Source organism: Lepisosteus oculatus, chromosome 9 (assembly GCF_040954835.1).
Source record: "Lepisosteus oculatus isolate fLepOcu1 chromosome 9, fLepOcu1.hap2, whole genome shotgun sequence".
Classification (NCBI taxonomy): Eukaryota; Metazoa; Chordata; class Actinopteri; order Semionotiformes; family Lepisosteidae; genus Lepisosteus; species Lepisosteus oculatus.
This window is the reverse complement of record NC_090704.1, coordinates 16865598-16887361: the sequence shown is the minus strand read 5'-3', so window position 1 is coordinate 16887361 and position 21764 is coordinate 16865598. Positions and strand designations below refer to the sequence as shown.

At 37.1% G+C, this 21764-nt stretch overlaps 1 protein-coding gene across 1 annotated transcript; it reads right to left on the bottom strand.

Moving 5' to 3' along the window:
• Positions 1-231: 231 nt before the first annotated feature.
• Positions 232-19920, bottom strand: LOC102692145 (transmembrane protein 205). The gene is made up of 4 exons (XM_006634993.3): positions 19863-19920; positions 17159-17339; positions 15750-15913; positions 232-4308 (listed from the first exon to the last, which is right to left on the bottom strand). Exons 2-4 carry the CDS (start codon positions 17256-17258, stop codon positions 4006-4008), a joined length of 567 nt encoding a protein of 188 aa, XP_006635056.1. The 5' UTR covers positions 17259-17339; positions 19863-19920; the 3' UTR covers positions 232-4005.
• Between the last annotated feature and the right edge of the window lie 1844 nt (positions 19921-21764).

Sequence of the window (21764 nt, the reverse complement as noted above, 5' to 3'; positions counted from 1 at the left end):
ACCTATTTGGTGATATACTATATGCAGCATAATGATGCATCATAGCAGTAGGTAGTAAGTTTGTGGCAGCTTCATATCATGAAGTTGCCTTATTGAATACACTATGCAAGAATAGTAAGTTGTAATGGTAAAAAACACACATTTAAAACTTCCAGCCTGAAGGTACTGATGCAATAATTTCACACAGAAAGGAAATCCAGCCTTCTACACTTCAATAACAAAAACAATAAAGAGATTCAATCATATTTTAATATTCCCTTTCCAGCACCTACATATCTAATTTCATTTCACTTCAAGCCTTTTTATATTACTATGACAAACATTTTTAGAAACATTAACCCTTTTTAAAATATCCACATGCAATATTTTATAATAAATAAATCCCTTTTATGCTTTAAATACACATGCTTGAAATTTCACAGGATGATAGACAATTGAAAATGCCAGTTATCCAAATAACTGAGTTAAGACCATTCACATTATACATTAATTTTAACCAAGTACTTAGAAGTATTTGATACTTTTTGACAAAATGCTCCATCTTAAGATTTCACCATTTTACATTTTTTACATGAAAGTAAAAAATGATTTTTAATTTATAATGCCCAGTATATTTTTTAAAAATTAGAGTACTTTAAAAAACAATGTACAAGTGAATCCTATTTTGAACTTTTGATAGAAAATAGCATCGTTAACAGTTTGCATTGACAATGTGCATATCAGCTGCCTGATATTGAGTCATGCATATTGATTATACCAGCAAGCTGGTATCTTGCCCCGATTCATTGTAATTTGAGATATCAGTACAGGTATGTTTATAAATCAGAACCCTCCTCAGGCTCTCAATTTCAAGAACGCAAACACTCCTACAAAACACAGTAAATCAATTTCCTTCCGAGTCAATTAGCCACATCTTACAGCATATAGCACCAGGCTCTAATACATACATTTACACAGGCTTGTCTTCTGCATTGCTTAAAACCTGATATCAGTGAAGAGGGAAAAAAAGTAGCAGAGTGGGTAATATTTAAGTCTTTACTACAGAGCCTTCAGATAACAAATGTCTCACAGTACTCAGACAACATTGCTGACTTGGACAGCAGTTTTTGTAGACTTTCCTATCTTCCCCGCTTTGGCTCTAATCTCAGTCTGGAAAGTGAAGACCCTGTTAGGAGGTGTGTAAAGACAGGAGTGAACTTAAGATATACTGGTACACAGGTACACAAAATCAAGAGAGAGATCCCATTTAGGACATTGAAAAGGAAATTATGCACTTACATATGCATCATATGCAATCAGTTTGGACATTGGTGTCATATGCAAGGAAAGATAACACACTATAACAGTACAACAACCCTTTTCCTTTTCATGTCTGGGTTAAGACTGGAGAAGGGGAGGGGATGGATAAAATACACCTGTAAAGATTGTAAGGTAAATAAACTGGCTCACTCTTTAAAAAAGGTAAAGGTAAACTACTAGCAAGATGCTAGGGTAACTGGAACCTCCTTTTTTCAAACTGATCACTCAACTGATGAATGAATTCTATATGAAATGGAGAAAGACTTTAAAAAAATGCTAATTGATAAAAATGAATTCTAAATTACAAAAAAAGTATGGAAATAGGTAATGTGCTTAACAACTAGTTTTTACACAATAAGATTTCACGCTTGTACCATATACTTTTCCAATACTTTCATGAACTCCTTAAAGTCTTCCAAGTGCTTTACTGCCCAAAACCTCACTTGAAATGACAACTTAAAATTACAAATATTCTACGTAACATTACATGAAAAGACAACATTAACAAAGTTAATAATTCCCTTTGTCACAAGTAGCTTAATTCACAGGAAAAAAGTGCATTTCAACTTTGTAAATGGTGAAAACTTCACCAGGAATTCGGATATTCTGTATCATGTAGTGTCGATGTACACTATGTACAGTATATCAAATGCAACACTATAATACCACTAAATACCATCCCATTTACTGGCATTACTTATGTAGGGGTGTAACCCCGGCATCCTGGCCAAATTTCCCATTGGCCCTTACCAATCATGGCCTCCTAATAATCCCCCTCTATGAATTGGCTACATTACTCTGCTCTCCTCCCCACTGATAGCTGGTGTGTGGTGAGCGTTCTGGTGCACTATGGCTGCCGTCGCATCATCCAGGTGGATGCTGCACACTAGTGGTGGTGGAGGGGAGTCCCCATTACCTGTAAAGCGCTTTGAGTGGAGTGTCCAGAAAAGCGCTATATAAGTGTAAGCAATTATTAATTATTATTATTACTTAACTTTTTACCTGTGGTACATACAGGAGCTTCTTCCCGAATATCTGAATCAGGCCCTGTAGCAGGTGTCTTTGCAGTTCTACGCTTACCATTTTGTTACAATTGCTTTCTGTCACTTGCTTATGTATGACAGTTCTATACCAGTCCTGTTCTTGCGAGTGCCTCCAGAAAAATACCATACACTGTGTTGCACAACAGGATTTGTATGCCTGATCTGACAAAGGGTATGGGAATCTTTTGGTTTAGCAAATTTTGGGTGTTACTGTAGAACATGCAAATGATGATTAAACCCCTACAGAAAAAAATAGACATTGCAACCATACAAAGCAAGGGTCAAATGCAACCAGACCCGAAAAACCCGACCTGCAGAATATTTTGGAGAACGTGACATGAACATTCCACAGAAACAGGCAGAGCAAAAGTGCCATCTAATATGTGCAGATGGACTTGTCCAGCATTAAATGGATCAGCCTATTACTGTTCACTGATTCAGCCAATCAGAGGTGTAAAAAAAACATTAGCTCCAAACAAGGAAGATTAAATTATATTTTCACTAAGTGAGTTCAGCAATCACTCCTCAACATCTGCACTCAGGAATGTCAGGGCAAGATTATGCAGCACTTATTCTGGAGCTGAAAACAATAAACATGGAAAAGAATTATTGAATGTAGAGATGGTGAAACAGGTATGCACACAAAAGCTTTATAGGGGAGAATTCAGTTAGGCCTGTGATTCCCAAACCCAGTCTTTCGGGTACACTTCCTCTCCTCTCTTTTTTTCCACCAATCACATTTTAAGTAATTGTAATCATTTTAGCTTTTAAAATTAAGTTTCTTAAGGATAATATAAAAAATCACAACCTACAACCGTTCAAGAGATGAAGATATTAATCACATCCTATTCAATAAATGCAATGGCACTTAAAAAGTAACTATATATATATATGCTGTCAACAAGCTCTACAGTATAAATCTAGTTGTGTGGGACCTGTGTCTGCAAGTCCGAATTACAAACGAGCTTTTAATCACCTGTGCTAACTTTACTCCTACTTGTTTGTTTTCAGAAACACCTTATTCCAACATCAGCAGGCAATTTATCAAATGTTTTTTCCAGTGTGCATATGTGCATTTGGTTGTTACAGGTAACAACTGAATAAGGGGAATTGTGATGCACAGAATTTGGAACGGGGTTGTTATAAAATAACACTGAAAATGTAAAGAGCTCAAAGCAAATTTGAAGTTTGACTTAAAAAGAAAATTTAAATTGGCCTATGGAACAAAAAAACAGAAACATAGAAACCCCAAGACCAGGGTTGGAAACCACTACTTTGCAACACATGGCTGTATTCTTAAAGACCCTAAAGGTAAGATTTCCTCAATTAAAAGTTATACAAGTTAAAAATCAAAAATAAAATGGGTCTGTTTGAAAAACTACATTTAAATCCTATCCCCAGAAAAATCTGTTATAATAGGCTCACAAGCGGAATATCAAACTTTACTGTAAAAATAAGGATAGAATCTACCTGCCCTAGAAGGTATTTCCCCTGTGAACCTCAACAGAAAAAAATAAGGCATAACAAAGGAAAATTTACATATGGCTTGCAGTGTGGCATTATGTAATCTTTCTTTTGGTTGTCTTGTGTGGTGTTTTTGAATGGTGCAGGTGTGAAACGTCCCTCATGCACAATCGCTCAGAAGGCACAAGGAGGAGCATTATTATAGAGCAGTCATATTCTCAGCCAGGTAGTACAGGCTGAAACCATTGCAGACCAAGCAGCAGAGGTTGCAGAGTGAGGAGAGGGAGTGATAGAGCCAAAGATGGTTGCTCAGCTTCTTGTACTTGGGGTCAGAGTCACAGAGCTTTGAGTAGGCCTCCCAGTTGGAGGAGAGACCTATGTCCTGGCCCAAACCGCAGACTTGCTCAATTAGGTGCATTTCAGCCATGATCTCCGATGTCATCTGACCAAACCACTGTGCATTTATAGCTGCCACCGTCACACACACAAAGAAAATAAGAATCTGAGAAGGCCAAAGAAAAAATGATTTCATTAGATACTGCCTGGTTGCACCCATGGATACATGCAAAGCACAAGTGATTGTCAGATTATGAAAAGCTACATTGTGTAAAATAAAATGGGTTTCCTCTCTCAAAGTGAATTACAAGAAGTTTCTATCCATTAGACCTACAGATGTAGCCATTCAAAGTGCGCGGTACAGACATGTACCGCAGGTAATTGGCTGCGGTGTCGCGTATCATGACGCAAGATGACGCGGTACGTGATTGGTTGACCGACAGGGGCACTCGTGGTCCGTTGGTCTGTCGTAGAAAGACTTACTGTAAACGTCTTTATTGTGCCCGTTGTAGATATTGAATTTTACCACAGAAGGGAAATCTTAGTAGCTGAGCTGTAACGCGTGTGAAGGCCATAAACGATATTAATTTTGGAACATAAACATACAGTATATAGCTGGTCTTGGTACTTTAAAGAAAAAAATACACACCAGTATTCCATTTCTCCCTAAACATTTTAAGCTTCGAAGTCTTTAACTAACGTGATACCGGAGTCAACAAGCATACTTTTAGAATTTGATTAATAGGGAATATAATATGGAATCGCGTATCTAAAGAATTTAATAACGGTATGATTATATTCGTGTACTGCGACAGGGCTGTGTAGGGCTGTTTCGCCTCCCTGTTCATGCGAGTTGTCTTGTAGCCTACTGGTCTAGGTGCGTGACTAACAACGCACAGGTTGTGTGTTCGAATCCAGCTGGTGCTGAACTTTTCTTTTAACTAACATTTCTTTGAAAAAATAGAATAGCAATATTATGGACAATCAATTGACTTTTATATTTCAAAATATCGCAACATGATCGATTCTAAGTCATTTTTGATAACAATGAATAGTCACCTTCTTCCCTTCTGACAGCGGTTCCTGCTTCTATTGTGTGTGTGTGTGCAACAGAGTAAATTTTTATAGAGAAATGGAGGCTGGACAGTATGCGTTACAATATAAACATTTATATTGATTTAAATCGTGTTCTGATTTAAATCGCAAACGCATGTTTAATTATGTGTTTTTTAATCATAATCAGGCTAATGCATTTCTACATTTTCTGTATGAACCAGCTTAGAGGTTCATACAGAAAGACAGCTTGTGTTTAAATTGAGTGTAAGGTAATTTATGCTTCTAAAGTCATGGTCAGCATTTATTATTGTACTGTGCTGTAAACTTTTTCTGTGCCTAGTCACATTATTTTATAGCGTTTTGATTGCGTTATTAAATCCGGTGGAGCTGTGTGTTAGTTTCCTGACTCCCATGTCACATGGTCTGTGATTGAATCCCATGGAACTATGACTTTATTTTTTAACAAACATTTCTTTGAAAAAATTAAACGTTTCCCTTGGTCAGAGATTAAATAAAACCTCACTCGCACCAAACAAATTTATGTTTCTAAATATCACAACATGATCGAATTTAAGTCTTTTTAATAACAATGAATAGTCACCTATGCGTTACAAAATATACATTTATATTGATTTGAATCGCGTTTTGATTTAAATCATAAACGCGTGTTTAAATATATATGTTTAAAGGCGATATACTGTATAAAAGCGCTGATTCCTATGGAGTGTGTTCCGCCGGGGATTCAAAAAAATTATTTTAAATAGGCTGATAAAGCTTAGACTACTGTAACTGTATTCTAGCCTGTATTACAACAGAACATTGGACAATGCAACGTAAATTGCAAAAATGCACTTGGAATCTGTCCAAACCCTCCTACAAAAATTATTTAAACTGCGACACTGATCATTCATCTCTAAATAAACTTTATTTTATATAGCGTTTTAAGCGAATAGATAATTAGATTGCTCATAAACCTAATCGCTTTTTCTACATAAACACAGCGTGATTGCTCTCTGAAAATGCTTTTCCTTTATATTAAGGCTCAGATTTCAACTATAGATCGTATTATTATAAACTTTCTTGGAAAAATGTAAAGCCATGTTTGCTATTAATTCATTTAGGGGTAAAATACGTTCATTGTCTTCCAATCGAGTCGAGTTGACATTGGAAGCCTGCCACACCCGGACTGTTAAACCAACGCATTAGCACGTCAAAGCCCATTGAGGGTATTGAGCCAGTATTGGCTTTAGTATTCCCCCCCTCTCCCCTCAATTAAATTCAAGGTGTTTTATTTGCATGACAGATGGGTACAAGCAGTGTTGGGTATGTATATTGTAACGCTTACGGCCGACAGGCACTGTGTAAGAGCCGGCGTACCAGAGCAGCGCACCGAGGGAGCGTCTGCATTTATAACTTAGTTTTTAAAATTAGTCAAGCAATATGAAGCATCTCCTTTTACTTTAAAGTCCCTTAAATACATTAGCACAGCTTTCTCACCGCTTAAGATTGCTTTTGATACCATCCATACACAAAGCAGAAGGGAAATCTTAGTGCCTGAGCATAAAAAGAATAGGAGCATACTGCAACGCGTGTGAAGTCCATAAACGATATTAATTTTGGAACTTAAACATACAGTATATGGCTGGTCTCGGTAAAAGAAAAATAGACACCAGTATTCCATTTCTCCCTAAACATTTTAAGCATTGAAGTCTTTAACTAACGTGATACCGGAGTCAACAAGCATACTTTTAGAATTTGATTAAAAGGGAATCTAATATGGAATCGCGTATCTCAAGAAATTAATAACGATATAATTATATTCATGTTGCAAAAGAACTGCAACGGACATAAAAACTCCCTTGCTTTTAACAGAGCGTTCCATAATTTCTAACTACGAAAATGATTTAAACAGCGACACTTATCATTCAACCAGAGCTCGAAATATCACAAGGATCCTCTAGAGCACAGCAAAGACTGTATTAAAAGAATCGCGTATCTCAAGAAATTAATAAGATATAATTATATTTGTGTAATTCGTATAATTATATAATGCCAGCGAACTCTTGTTTTTGTGTCCACTATAACAGACAATCTCCTTTGCTTTTAACCGAGCGTTTAATAATTTCCTAAAATGAAAATGATTTACTTTATTTCCCTCACGGGATCAATAAAAGTATCTATCATCTGTCTAAACTATGGGACAGAATTCTGGGGTCTCCCCATACCAGAGATTATGGTAGGGCTTCAGAATGGTGATTGGCCAACCAACAAAAACAACCATATAAACATAATACCAACCACAAACATAGATAATGACCACAATACAAAATCAAATATATCAAACCATTATACTCTCGCAAATTCCTCCAATTATCATAATCCTGCCCCTTATGCAAAACTAAACCCTCCTCCCATCCCAGTTTAACCTCTTTATCATCCTCAAAATCTACCTCGATTTTCAACTTAAAGCATTACTGCTTACTGGGTTTTTGAGGGGGAGGTGTCTTTCGCTGGAAATCTCGCCTGCTTCCACTACTCAACCCCTTCTCTGCCGGAGTGCTGGCTGTGACGAGTTAAACCGGTTTCACAGGTATTCAAAGTAGGAAGTACAGTGTTAAGTGGTAGCTGGGCTACTCGCTCAATAGAATCGCTTTAACATGCTAATGCCTTGGTTTAACAGTACGCTGGGCAAACGTTCCGAGGTCAAATTCTTCCAGCACGGGGGTACCTTTAAAGCGGAGACGACAGCACCGAAATTTTTTGCCGCGCCTTCTCTTTAAAGCCCTGGCCAAATATGAAGACAGTACGTACAGTTATAATTCAAACGGAATTAAAAACTACACATCCCAGTTACCATGGTGGTGCTTGTGATCATTGCGTTTAACCAACGAAACAGGGCGAAAAATCAGTCACATGACTTTGGGGCAGAGTTTCGAAAGCTTAACCTATCAGCAACAAAGCGAAATTTACACGATAGGCTACCTCAAACTGTCAGTTACACAACTGTGTATGTCGCTTAAGCCACTCCTATTTGGCATTTTAGTTATGGAGGCGAGAAGACGCCCCCCTCCCCTCTCTGGGTGCCTGATTTGCCGCCATGTTTAACCGCTTCGTGTCCAAATCGCAGTAGCTACGCGTACAAAATCAAGTTCATCCCAGCTACAAAACATATATATATATTTTTGTGGTAAGAGGGAGAAAAACATCAGTATTTACTGCTATTAATTAGTGTACGATTTATAGTTGAAATCTGAGCCTAAATATAAAGTTAAAATCTCGACAAAGCAATGTAGGAAATACAGAGAAAATAAATCCTTTCTGACATCTAAAATCAGTTTCGATCAAGGTCTCTAAAACGAACAAGAAAAAGAGGATTTTGGGAGGGCAATTACGCTGTATTTATATAGAATAAGTGATTTATGAGCAATCTAATTTCTTGTTCGTTTAAAACAGTGAAATGTCAGCTGCAAAAGATCGCACAAGAAACAGCACTCTCTCTGCCTGTCATAGACGTTCAGGAAAGGCTGAATGAAGTCATGTCAAGTACAATAATTCGGTGATCAATAATAACAGTTGTAGGACAAGAAACAAAAGATAGTGAAAACTTAAGGCTAAAACTCAAATTCATTCTACAAATTAAGGCAAATGAAAATTCAGGACGTTAAAGTGCTAGAGGTGTAAAAAATACAAAAATGCACATGAGCAAAAAGTTTTAGAAATTGAGCAAACAGAAAAAAAGCCATGCCTATAGTGCAGAAGAGGGATGCAGGAACACTTGCTTAGATATACAAAAAAATCACAAAAAGGTGTATGTTACAAAAGAACATGCAAACATGTACATCAATTTCCCTTCGCGATCAGTAGTCTTATCTATAAACATGAAACAGAGTGAGGAATCAGAAATTAGCATGCATACAAAACAGCAATTCTGTCAGTGAGCCCTAAATGAATTAATAGCAACTATGGTTTCATGGAGGGCTTCTCACATAGTTGGGCATTCAGGTAAACTGCCAGGTGAAAGGATTTGTAAACATATTTTGTTAAAGCAAGTCAGTTTTTTCCGCAGCACATAAAAGACATTTTTCCAAGAAAGTTTAGCCTTTGTCACTAATGAAACCACTAAATAAAGACATAAATATAGAAATCTTAAGATTTGTTTTATTTAATGTTGGTAGCAGGATGAACTGTCAGGTTGAGCTAAGTGTATATTTTGTCCCAGAGTTGCTGCAAGATGTTAACAGTGAAAAAGGTATTTAGAAATGAGTTATTTCAAGATGAAAATTTTCAGAATAATTGCAAATCTAACAGGATAGAGAAAGCACAGAAAACTGGCAGTTAGATTGATCAGATTAGTATGAAAAGTCATTTAGCAAAGGGAATGAGAAGAGTGACAAACTAGTATACTTTAGATCTTTTTTTCTGAACCAGGGAAAATCTGATCATGTTTCCCTATAACAATAATAAAAAACTTTATTTGATATATCACCATTAAAGGTGGCATCTCAAAGCAATACAGTAGATGTAAAAACAGATAAAAGGACCACAGATTACAAAGTAAATGCATGTAAGAAAGACAAGCAGTTAGAGGTGCTACCAAAATTAGAAAATGAAGCAGATACAGACACTAAGTCTTCTGAAAAGAAAGGTTCTGAGGTTAGATTTAAACTGGCCCTGGTGTGTGTGTGTTTGTGTCTGTCTGTCCTGTGATGGACTGGCGCTATGTCCAAGGTGTATTCTGCCTTGTGTCCGTCGCTTACTGAGATAGGCTCCAAATCCTCTGTACTGGATAAAGAGATTAGAAATGGATGGAAGTAAAGGCACTGTGTGGATGGAACTATACACAGTGTTAGAAACCCACTATGAAATGGCAGCATCTCACTTAGAATAAAATATTTTATAGTGCTGGCTTAAGGAAACAGCCTTTCCACCTCTCTTGCACATCAGTATCCATACCTAGTTATTTAAACAAATTGCCTCTAATTATAAACATCTTAATATGCTGGCTCTGTGGATCCGCATCAGCTATGTTTGCCCATTGCTTCAATTCATGTGCATCCAACACACAGTTCAACGCTAGCAACTACACAAAATCTAAAATACAATCCTCATTTCAGTATCTATGTAAACATACAGTCTGTTAACTTCATCATCTTCATCAAAAGTATGCCTAACCCCATTAGGAAGTGTTCTTGTTATCAGTGTATTCCTCAGCTATCCCAAAATTATCTTCTTCTTACCAACATCTCTAGTCTTTTATCCTGCAATAACTCAGCCAACACTTAAATCTCCAAAAGCTGCTTGTGTTCATTTCTTGAAATCACAAATATCATGTGTAAATACTGGCCATGTAATACTCTGCATTGTGGAATAATAGTTTATTTTAAAGGGAACTAGAGAAACTAAGAACTAGAGAAATCAAGAAAGGCTTTTTTTTTCTAGAATTAATAAATGCACATCCTGTTCACTGGGGAAATTAAATCCACACTGAGCAATCTGCAATATGTTCAGAATATGACAGCGAGAATCCTATCAGGGATGCATTACACCTGTTTTCAAGTCCTTGCTGGTTATCTATCAGGTTTCGAGTCAACTTCAAAATCCTCATCCTCATTCTAATAATAATATGGCTTATTATCCGTCTACTCCCCACCTTTGTCCGTCTGACTCTGGTCTTCTAGCTGTCCTCAAGAACATCTACATTCTGTGGGTAACAGGGTCTTCTCTAGCTGCACCCCAGAGCTCTCAATTTGTATTCCCAGTGATATCAGTCACGTACCCTGAGTGCATTTAAATCTAACCTCAGAACCTTTCTTTTCAGAAGACTTAGTGTCTGTATCTGCTTCATTTTCTAATTTTGGTAGCACCTCTAACTGCTTGCCTTTCTTATATGTATTTACTTTGTAAATGATGTGACTGATTTTTCGCCCTGTTTCGTTGGTTAAACGCAATGATCACAAGCACCACCATGGTAACTGGGATGTGTAGTTTTTAATTCCGTTTGAATTATAACTGTACGTACTGTCTTCATATTTGGCCAGGGCTTTAAAGAGAAGGCGCGGCAAAAAATTTCGGTGCTGTCGTCTCCGCTTTAAAGGTACCCCCGTGCTGGAAGAATTTGACCTCGGAACGTTTGCCCAGCGTACTGTTAAACCAAGGCATTAGCATGTTAAAGCGATTCTATTGAGCGAGTAGCCCAGCTACCACTTAACACTGTACTTCCTACTTTGAATACCTGTGAAACCGGTTTAACTCGTCACAGCCAGCACTCCGGCAGAGAAGGGGTTGAGTAGTGGAAGCAGGCGAGATTTCCAGCGAAAGACACCTCCCCCTCAAAAACCCAGTAAGCAGTAATGCTTTAAGTTGAAAATCGAGGTAGATTTTGAGGATGATAAAGAGGTTAAACTGGGATGGGAGGAGGGTTTAGTTTTGCATAAGGGGCAGGATTATGATAATTGGAGGAATTTGCGAGAGTATAATGGTTTGATATATTTGATTTTGTATTGTGGTCATTATCTATGTTTGTGGTTGGTATTATGTTTATATGGTTGTTTTTGTTGGTTGGCCAATCACCATTCTGAAGCCCTACCATAATCTCTGGTATGGGGAGACCCCAGAATTCTGTCCCATAGTTTAGACAGATGATAGATACTTTTATTGATCCCGTGAGGGAAATAAAGTAAATCATTTTCATTTTAGGAAATTATTAAACGCTCGGTTAAAAGCAAAGGAGATTGTCTGTTATAGTGGACATAAAAACAAGAGTTCGCTGGCATTATATAATTATACGAATTACACAAATATAATTATATCTTATTAATTTCTTGAGATACGCGATTCTTTTAATACAGTCTTTGCTGTGCTCTAGAGGATCCTTGTGATATTTCGAGCTCTGGTTGAATGATAAGTGTCGCTGTTTAAATCATTTTCGTAGTTAGAAATTATGGAACGCTCTGTTAAAAGCAAGGGAGTTTTTATGTCCGTTGCAGTTCTTTTGCAACATGAATATAATTATATCGTTATTAATTTCTTGAGATACGCGATTCCATATTAGATTCCCTTTTAATCAAATTCTAAAAGTATGCTTGTTGACTCCGGTATCACGTTAGTTAAAGACTTCAATGCTTAAAATGTTTAGGGAGAAATGGAATACTGGTGTCTATTTTTCTTTTACCGAGACCAGCCATATACTGTATGTTTAAGTTCCAAAATTAATATCGTTTATGGACTTCACACGCGTTGCAGTATGCTCCTATTCTTTTTATGCTCAGGCACTAAGATTTCCCTTCTGCTTTGTGTATGGATGGTATCAAAAGCAATCTTAAGCGGTGAGAAAGCTGTGCTAATGTATTTAAGGGACTTTAAAGTAAAAGGAGATGCTTCATATTGCTTGACTAATTTTAAAAACTAAGTTATAAATGCAGACGCTCCCTCGGTGCGCTGCTCTGGTACGCCGGCTCTTACACAGTGCCTGTCGGCCGTAAGCGTTACAATATACATACCCAACACTGCTTGTACCCATCTGTCATGCAAATAAAACACCTTGAATTTAATTGAGGGGAGAGGGGGGGAATACTAAAGCCAATACTGGCTCAATACCCTCAATGGGCTTTGACGTGCTAATGCGTTGGTTTAACAGTCCGGGTGTGGCAGGCTTCCAATGTCAACTCGACTCGATTGGAAGACAATGAACGTATTTTACCCCTAAATGAATTAATAGCAAACATGGCTTTACATTTTTCCAAGAAAGTTTATAATAATACGATCTATAGTTGAAATCTGAGCCTTAATATAAAGGAAAAGCATTTTCAGAGAGCAATCACGCTGTGTTTATGTAGAAAAAGCGATTAGGTTTATGAGCAATCTAATTATCTATTCGCTTAAAACGCTATATAAAATAAAGTTTATTTAGAGATGAATGATCAGTGTCGCAGTTTAAATAATTTTTGTAGGAGGGTTTGGACAGATTCCAAGCGCATTTTTGCAATTTACGTTGCATTGTCCAATGTTCTGTTGTAATACAGGCTAGAATACAGTTACAGTAGTCTAAGCTTTATCAGCCTATTTAAAATAATTTTTTTGAATCCCCGGCGGAACACACTCCATAGGAATCAGCGCTTTTATACAGTATATCGCCTTTAAACATATATATTTAAACACGCGTTTATGATTTAAATCAAAACGCGATTCAAATCAATATAAATGTATATTTTGTAACGCATAGGTGACTATTCATTGTTATTAAAAAGACTTAAATTCGATCATGTTGTGATATTTAGAAACATAAATTTGTTTGGTGCGAGTGAGGTTTTATTTAATCTCTGACCAAGGGAAACGTTTAATTTTTTCAAAGAAATGTTTGTTAAAAAATAAAGTCATAGTTCCATGGGATTCAATCACAGACCATGTGACATGGGAGTCAGGAAACTAACACACAGCTCCACCGGATTTAATAACGCAATCAAAACGCTATAAAATAATGTGACTAGGCACAGAAAAAGTTTACAGCACAGTACAATAATAAATGCTGACCATGACTTTAGAAGCATAAATTACCTTACACTCAATTTAAACACAAGCTGTCTTTCTGTATGAACCTCTAAGCTGGTTCATACAGAAAATGTAGAAATGCATTAGCCTGATTATGATTAAAAAACACATAATTAAACATGCGTTTGCGATTTAAATCAGAACACGATTTAAATCAATATAAATGTTTATATTGTAACGCATACTGTCCAGCCTCCATTTCTCTATAAAAATTTACTCTGTTGCACACACACACACAATAGAAGCAGGAACCGCTGTCAGAAGGGAAGAAGGTGACTATTCATTGTTATCAAAAATGACTTAGAATCGATCATGTTGCGATATTTTGAAATATAAAAGTCAATTGATTGTCCATAATATTGCTATTCTATTTTTTCAAAGAAATGTTAGTTAAAAGAAAAGTTCAGCACCAGCTGGATTCGAACACACAACCTGTGCGTTGTTAGTCACGCACCTAGACCAGTAGGCTACAAGACAACTCGCATGAACAGGGAGGCGAAACAGCCCTACACAGCCCTGTCGCAGTACACGAATATAATCATACCGTTATTAAATTCTTTAGATACGCGATTCCATATTATATTCCCTATTAATCAAATTCTAAAAGTATGCTTGTTGACTCCGGTATCACGTTAGTTAAAGACTTCGAAGCTTAAAATGTTTAGGGAGAAATGGAATACTGGTGTGTATTTTTTTCTTTAAAGTACCAAGACCAGCTATATACTGTATGTTTATGTTCCAAAATTAATATCGTTTATGGCCTTCACACGCGTTACAGTATGCTCCTATTCTTTTTATGCTCAGCTACTAAGATTTCCCTTCAGTGGTAAAATTAGATATGAATATTCAATACTTAAACGGGCACAGTTAAGACATTAAATATACATATACATACTGTATACAGTACAGTTTGCATACGGTAATATGTTTATGTTCCTAAATCAATCTCTTTTATGAGCATGTGAAAGGCATGGTGAATCACTGTACTTTGCATGATTGGAAACAAATGCGTGATTGCGAAATGCTGTGGTGTTACTTTTACAAAGACGGTTAATGAAAAAAAGAATGTTGACCAGGGCAATACTTTGAGTTTACACTTACAGCTTGTCCAAGGTCATTCATTATTAATACTATTAGTAATATCTTCGTTAAAGACTGATGGCCACAGCTCAAACATGAGAGGTTGAGCTTTATTAGCTCCACCTTGCGGAAATTCTGGATACTATTATTTTGCTTGTCGTTTTATAGGAGAATTTACGGTAACTCGCAGTATTTACCGGTTACTCGCGGTATTTACCGGTAGCTTGCGGTAGACTGCGTACAGTGTACAGGAAAATAATGCGGTATCGCCCGCGCATTTTGAATGGCTGCATCTGCACCAAGCTTAAGCATGTTAAACTTCTTGTCTGCTCTGATTTGGTGGATTTAAAGCAATCTAATATGACTTCCATGTAAACTATCACATTAAGGAAAAAACGTTCATTGTAGTCAATTATGGGGTGAAAGGAGTCAAAACCTTTAACTATAGACAACTACACACAGATTTCTTAGCGTTTTTTTATAACAGAACCGAGGTGAGTTTCCCGAAAGCATCGTAGCACTAAGAAAATCGTGAAACTCCATCTTAAGATTGTGATGCTTTTTGCTAAGCGACTTCAGGGGCGGGGTTAACAAAGAAGTACTTTATACTCACTCTTAAAATGACCGATTAAGAGGGGTTTTGGGAAAAAGTAGCACGTATGTTATGTACGTACATCGTAAAGTTGCTCGTTAATCTCCAAGATTCATCGTTTTCGGGAAACTTACCCCAAAACGTAAATTAAGATTTCTACCACTATCCACAGCACTCTTCTCATTTACCAAACAGGTCAAGAAAAACATGTCATTTGCACCCCCTAAATCAGATTCAATGCAGACTCAAAAGAGCAGCCAAAATCTCTAATCTCTTGGTAAACAGGGGTCAAGATTTGACAGACACCAAGGGTTCAATTCTGAATGGCGTACCTGGAAGGCCTCCTTGTCATCTAGCAGGTCACTAGGATGGTAAATGGCAAATATAGTAAGATTGAAAAATGCACAGGCAGAGCCGATATGGAAATAGAAAGGGAACAGCCGACTCTGGATGAATCCAAATGTGTGTCTGTTCAGATTATTGTCCATCACAAAGCCTAGAAAAAAAGAGTAACCCATCATAAAGCAACATGGGAACAAGTAATAGGTTTATTCCATGCTGAAAAAAGGGAGAAAGAAAACACAACATTTCAGCCTTGAAGCCTTCTTCAGGTGTGAGAAAGACAAGGCAGTAAGCAAAGGTAATGTAGCGGGAGAATAAAAGCTGGGAGAGAGGAGGGGCGAGAGGCGGGAGCAGGGGACAGAAGAGGCCAATCAAGAGGTGTGAAGTCAGAATAGGTGTAGAGGGGTGTGAAATGAAACCTTCAATGAATAGAGAGAATTTAAAAGAAAAGTAGTTTGTCATTAAGAGAAGGGGGAAGGAGTGATCCTAGCTGCAGGATAATTTTGGTTTCTGTAGTCTTTCTGATGTATGAGTTCGGAAAACTGTCTTTGAGAACACAGACGGAGAGATTAGAGTAGTCACGGCCGTCAGAGGTGAAATGAAAAACAATAGGCTTGGAAAGATCTTAAATCTTCACAGCCCTAACATGTTCTCTGAAGCGGTCTCTGAGTCTCCTTCCTGTTTCTCCAATGTAGATGGCTGGGCATTTACTGCAAGAGATACAGTAAATATGGTTGCTGGAGGTACAAGATGCCATCTGGGTGAACCGGAATTGTCCTGAGGGGCCATCTTTTATTCTCCCGCTACATTATCTTTGTTACTGCCTTGTCTTTCTCACACCTTTCTTTCTCCCTTTTTTCAGCATAGAATTAACCTATTACTTGTTCCTTTGCAGCCTATGCATGCTGACACGGCTACCCACCTGAACTAATAAAGCAACATTACTTACTGTTGCAAGGGAGATACAGAAATAGTTTGTATCCAAAAACAGGGTATGTTTTTGTTCCATTTTACTAAATTACACAGTTTTTCAACCCTGCAACTGAAGCCGTCTCTGCTGCTACTACCAATAACCAACAACTACTATTTTTAAATGCTTAAAGTAACATTTTATCAATGATTCACCTTAAACTTGCTTTAGTCACAGTGTCATTGGATGTACCAGATAATTTTTATAAGCAACTTGAAATCTTTTACTTTCTGGGACCTCAAAAAGTATAATTAGTAAAATTATTAAATTCTGGTTTCAAATTAAACCAATTCAACTCCAAACAGAAATAACATTTGCATCAATATATCTTCAATATAAAAATAAACAAAAATTCACAGCTGATTTAAAACCAGCTATTCTCCACATCCCTTCTGGAAAAGAAAAAAGAGTGCTCATTAGAGATTTTACCTGATATGAAGGTGACCCAGATCTGCATGCCCCAGAAGGTGGAGAGGAAGATGAGCTGCAGTAGTTTGGCTGTCACTGTGGGCTCTCTGTCTGTAGGCATTATCACTCCCTGAGCAGACACTCAGGCTGATGGTCCTGTTCCTCACGATGGTGCCCGCACAAATTCTACAGTCTTGTATACCTTCAGGGTACACACAAACAATATAAAATCCTGGAGTCTCTGCCTCACACTGCCTTTGTCACTTCTTCAACCCTGACATACTGCAGGCAGTAATGCTTAGCTTTGGTCCTTGAAGGCTACAATTTGTTGGTTATAATCATAGATATTTTAGATACAGGAGTTACAATATATGCAAGTTATGAGCATCAACAATCAAATCTAAACCACCTCTAACATGTTTCACTATTATAACTGGCTATGGAGCTCCAGTGAAAAGAACACCAAGCCTGTCATTTAGCGAAACACTTTCCTCTGAACCTTTAAAAATTCACAACAAGGTAAACTAAACCTTGTTTTACCAGCCAACGTGAAATTCTGTGGTACAGTAGCTGGTCTATCACATTTACCAATCAAACCTAGCTGACTAAATATCAAGTGACCTCATCATTAACACTGGTCCCTTTCTACACATATATAAATCTACAAAGTTATTGTTGTACTACACAATATGTCTCATCTTAAAATTGTAATTAACATAACACTATGGAATAGGGTTTCTGCATAAATAGACAAAATCCTTTGCAGTAAAAAGAATACTGCAGAATAAAGCAAAATGCCTAAGACTTGCATGGTTGTTTTTTGGTTGTCTTAAAGATGGTTCTGTGGCTTTTAGATGGGTAGTGAGGTCCTTATGTCCCAGTCTGAGAGTACACCCCAACAAAGTAGTGTATTATCCTCACTAACCGATTGCCAGTCAGATAAAACTGAACTGCATTACAGCACACTGTTAAAGGAAATTAGAAGTCATGCCTTGTCCACCCACTTCTGGTAAATCACTTTACCCCATGACAAGATCAAATACCCCATATTTACTCGTAATACTTTTAATGCAAGATCTTGGAAAGGATCACAATTAGCACATACACTACACTACTATCACCACCTAATGGTAATCTATTACCACCCCAAATGTATTTTACTATTTATAACAATTAATAAATGAATTATATAACTAAGAAATTTTAATTAACCAGCTTTGAAGAACACAAATACATTACAAACAAGAACAAGGTGCACATATTTTACAATGATAAAATGTATTTTAACATTGGAATAATGTGAAATACGAAACTATTAACTTTCAGTAAAACACCTCAAACAGTCTATGTGTCTATCTAGAAAATGTGGCTTATCTACCTTTTACTAGTTACATAGATCTGAAAGACTCAAAACCAAATAAAATACAAGTGCATTATTACAGTGATTTCATCTGTCGTCCCTGCTTTGAGATCTCTCCCTCTTCTTTTCTGTACTTCTTTTCTCAACCTATGTTCTCTGATAGGTACATCTTTCTGGAGGATAATGTACGTTTACCAGTTGCAACTACTGCACATGACTTAAATGTTAAACAATCACAACATAGTTTGAAATGCAAGCAAAAGGTCACCTGTAACGTTTGATTACATGTTATATGTAGTGGAAGATTAATAGCACCACATAATTAAAGATTAATAACATTTCAACATTTACTACTTTCTAAAATTAAACAGCATCCATGTAGCAACAGCTGAAACTGCACTGATATTGTCCTATATTAAGGCAAAGATTAGTCATTTACAACATCAACAGTGAAATAAACCATAAACTACACTTACATTCACAACTAATATTATAATTTATGACTAACAAACTTAAACAGCATAGATTAAACACATCAGCAACAGAAAGAGCCACTACAGGGAACTTTTGACTCACATTTGAATGTGCCAATTAAAATGTTGCATTGCACATTGAGGGTGCCGCTTGTTGTGTTTCCATATTTTTATACTTATATTAGAATTTTGTGTACCAATCTTCACCCGTGTACTATTTTCTTTTACAGTTAACACACACATTGGGTAGATAAAAGTGAAAAAAAGGGTAAACTTGAATTTCTCAGAAGACTTTAATGTTTACCACTAAGAACAGGTAAACCTGACGCCGAAGAAGGAAGTTGGAGTTCATAATTCAAAGTTGGAAACCAATTAAACTAAAGAACTTTACAGAGTCAATGGAGGCTACCAATGTCACCTTCACGAGTTTATTTTAACCACTCATAAGCAGGACTGAGTTTGATTACAACCCGCTAAACTAAGAATGCTTTATTTTATTAAAATACGATAAAGCACAAATATTTAAATATAAGTAAACGTTTTTCTCCGCTCACAACACCCCATGAGGACCACTCACAGTCGATTCATTTTCAGTCAGCAGCAGGTTTTTAATCATCTTACAATGAAACTGAGTTTATTTTCATCTTGACTTCATTACAACATAAAACATGTTTAAACCTCCGCTTTTAATGAGTACCTGCTACAACAGGTTTCGTATGGCTAAGTTTAACAAATATACTTTGTCAAATCCAAAACGAATCGAATCAAAATATAATCGTCACAACCTGCTGAAAGTTGCAATTGCTTTATTTTAAGTTAAATGGCTTCCCTCTGCATTAATACTCGGTTCTACCTAACCAATTTTCAGAACAAAACTCAAAACAGTGTTTACCTCCTCCCTTTATTCCTTGATATAGTTACGAACACTAAGCACGGTAGCCACTCCCTCCCCTACTTTAATTAAAACTTCTCATTGGCCAGCCAAGATCCGGTGCTGCTGTGTATGCGGCTGGCAGAGCTGTCAATCAGGGGTAACAACGCGTGGGTGATAGGCTGGGTTAAATTCCACGGGTTGGGTTTGGCGAGCCATGATTTCGGCTTATTTGAATATTAAAACTGGGGGGTTGAGCGTGACCTACCAAATACAGAATATAAACTTGTTTGCCGAGAGCTAAAAGTATATATACACTCTTACATGCGCCAGCAGTATTCAATATGAAAGTATTGTTAAACAGAAAAGTTTTCACATCTGTTCTTAGCTTATACTTATGACAGTAAAAAAAAAATAATGATAACATTTATAATTTACAATTTTGTGTCATACATTTAAGAACAAAGGGGTATTAACTACTACCAGCATCATTGCCAGCTAGGATACCCTAAATTTTCAAAAGTGCACAAAAAATACAAATGAGAAATCCGTTAATTAAAAAAGTGCACATAGCTACGAACCCAAGTGATTCAAATATAGATCATAACCACATAATAATAAAATGTTAATCTAACAGAAAATTAAACCTGCACATACATTTTAATTGTTAAGTTAGAATTGTGCAATGCACTAAAAGGGCCACGTTTAGAATATTGTGTACAATTTTGATCACTATAATACCAAACGATATTGCTGCTCTGGAATCAGCCAAAGGAAGAACAGCCAAATACATTCATGTGACTAAAGAAATGTTGAACCAGTGGACTTCTACAGGATCCTAACCAGAAGACACCTGGAAACTTTCACACATTTTAAAACAGATATCAGGAGGCACTTTTCATCTAAAGGATTCTATGAGTATGGAATAATCTACTCAGCCATATTGGTGAAACGATTACCCTGGCTTCTGTTATTAAACATCTTAATCAATTAACTACTAACTATAACAGGTTAGATGAGCCAAATGCCCTCCTCTTGTTTGTAACCACTGTTGTGAGGTTACAGTTGCTGTTTTTATTTCTATGCCTGGTACCTGATGTATGGCTGGGTTTACTAGAGTCATTGGAGGTAAATAACAGCAGTGGTACCTGGAATATTGGTCCATAGCCAGAATTTACTGGTATTGTTCTGTTTTTGAAATAGCTGTCCTATGAAATCTGTAATACTGTCAGTACTTATTTCTGAAACTACGTTTGAAGCCCTCAATAACGTTTATAAAAGTTCTCTCCTCTTTCTGAACTGTGAGCTGCTACTCGAGAGGTTTTGTAATCTCCTTTGTTAGTGTGTGCAGAAGAAATGCATTTATGTGCAATCTGCTGAACATTTTAACATGAGCACTTTTTTCAACTAAATCACCTTTTAGGCCTGGTATTGTAGCAGATGCAGTATGCTCACAGGCACCACGATTCATTCTGGCAAGTTGTGGTTAAGTGTGCTCAACGAGTCTACCACAAGAGGGCACAATTCTGATGCTACATACTGCCTTCATCAAAGGTTAGGGTCACATGTCAAAACTCTTTATTGTGATAATTCACATCGCATTTTCATAATTTAACACTTCTGATTCAACTGTGAATTGTGTATGTATGTACATCTACATACTTTTTAAATATATTTTAAAAATATCCACTTTGAACATATTGTAAAGCTACAGGGTTCAAGTGGGCGCCCTCGCCGCTGTCGCATCAGGTCGGCCCCCCCATTATCGGGGACTCAAACCCAGGCTTCTGGCACCACTCAAGAGGGACCCAGCCTCTTGAGCCAAAGGGAAGTCTCCCGTCAGCCCTGTGCCTGCGGTCCCTGCTATCCACAGGGAAGGGCGGTGACGTCACCGCTCTGGTAAGCCAGCTCTTGCAAGCAATG

Coding starts and splice junctions, on each gene's coding strand:
- LOC102692145 (XM_006634993.3), bottom strand. CDS start 17,258: ATGCCTACAGACAGAGAGCCCACAGTGACAGCCAAACTACTGCAGCTC. Junction 15,914..17,158: donor CTGGGTCACCTTCATATCAG/GTAAAATCTCTA, acceptor CTTTTTTTCTAG/GCTTTGTGATGGACAATAAT. Junction 4,309..15,749: donor ATGACAAGGAGGCCTTCCAG/GTACGCCATTCA, acceptor TGGCCTTCTCAG/ATTCTTATTTTCTTTGTGTG.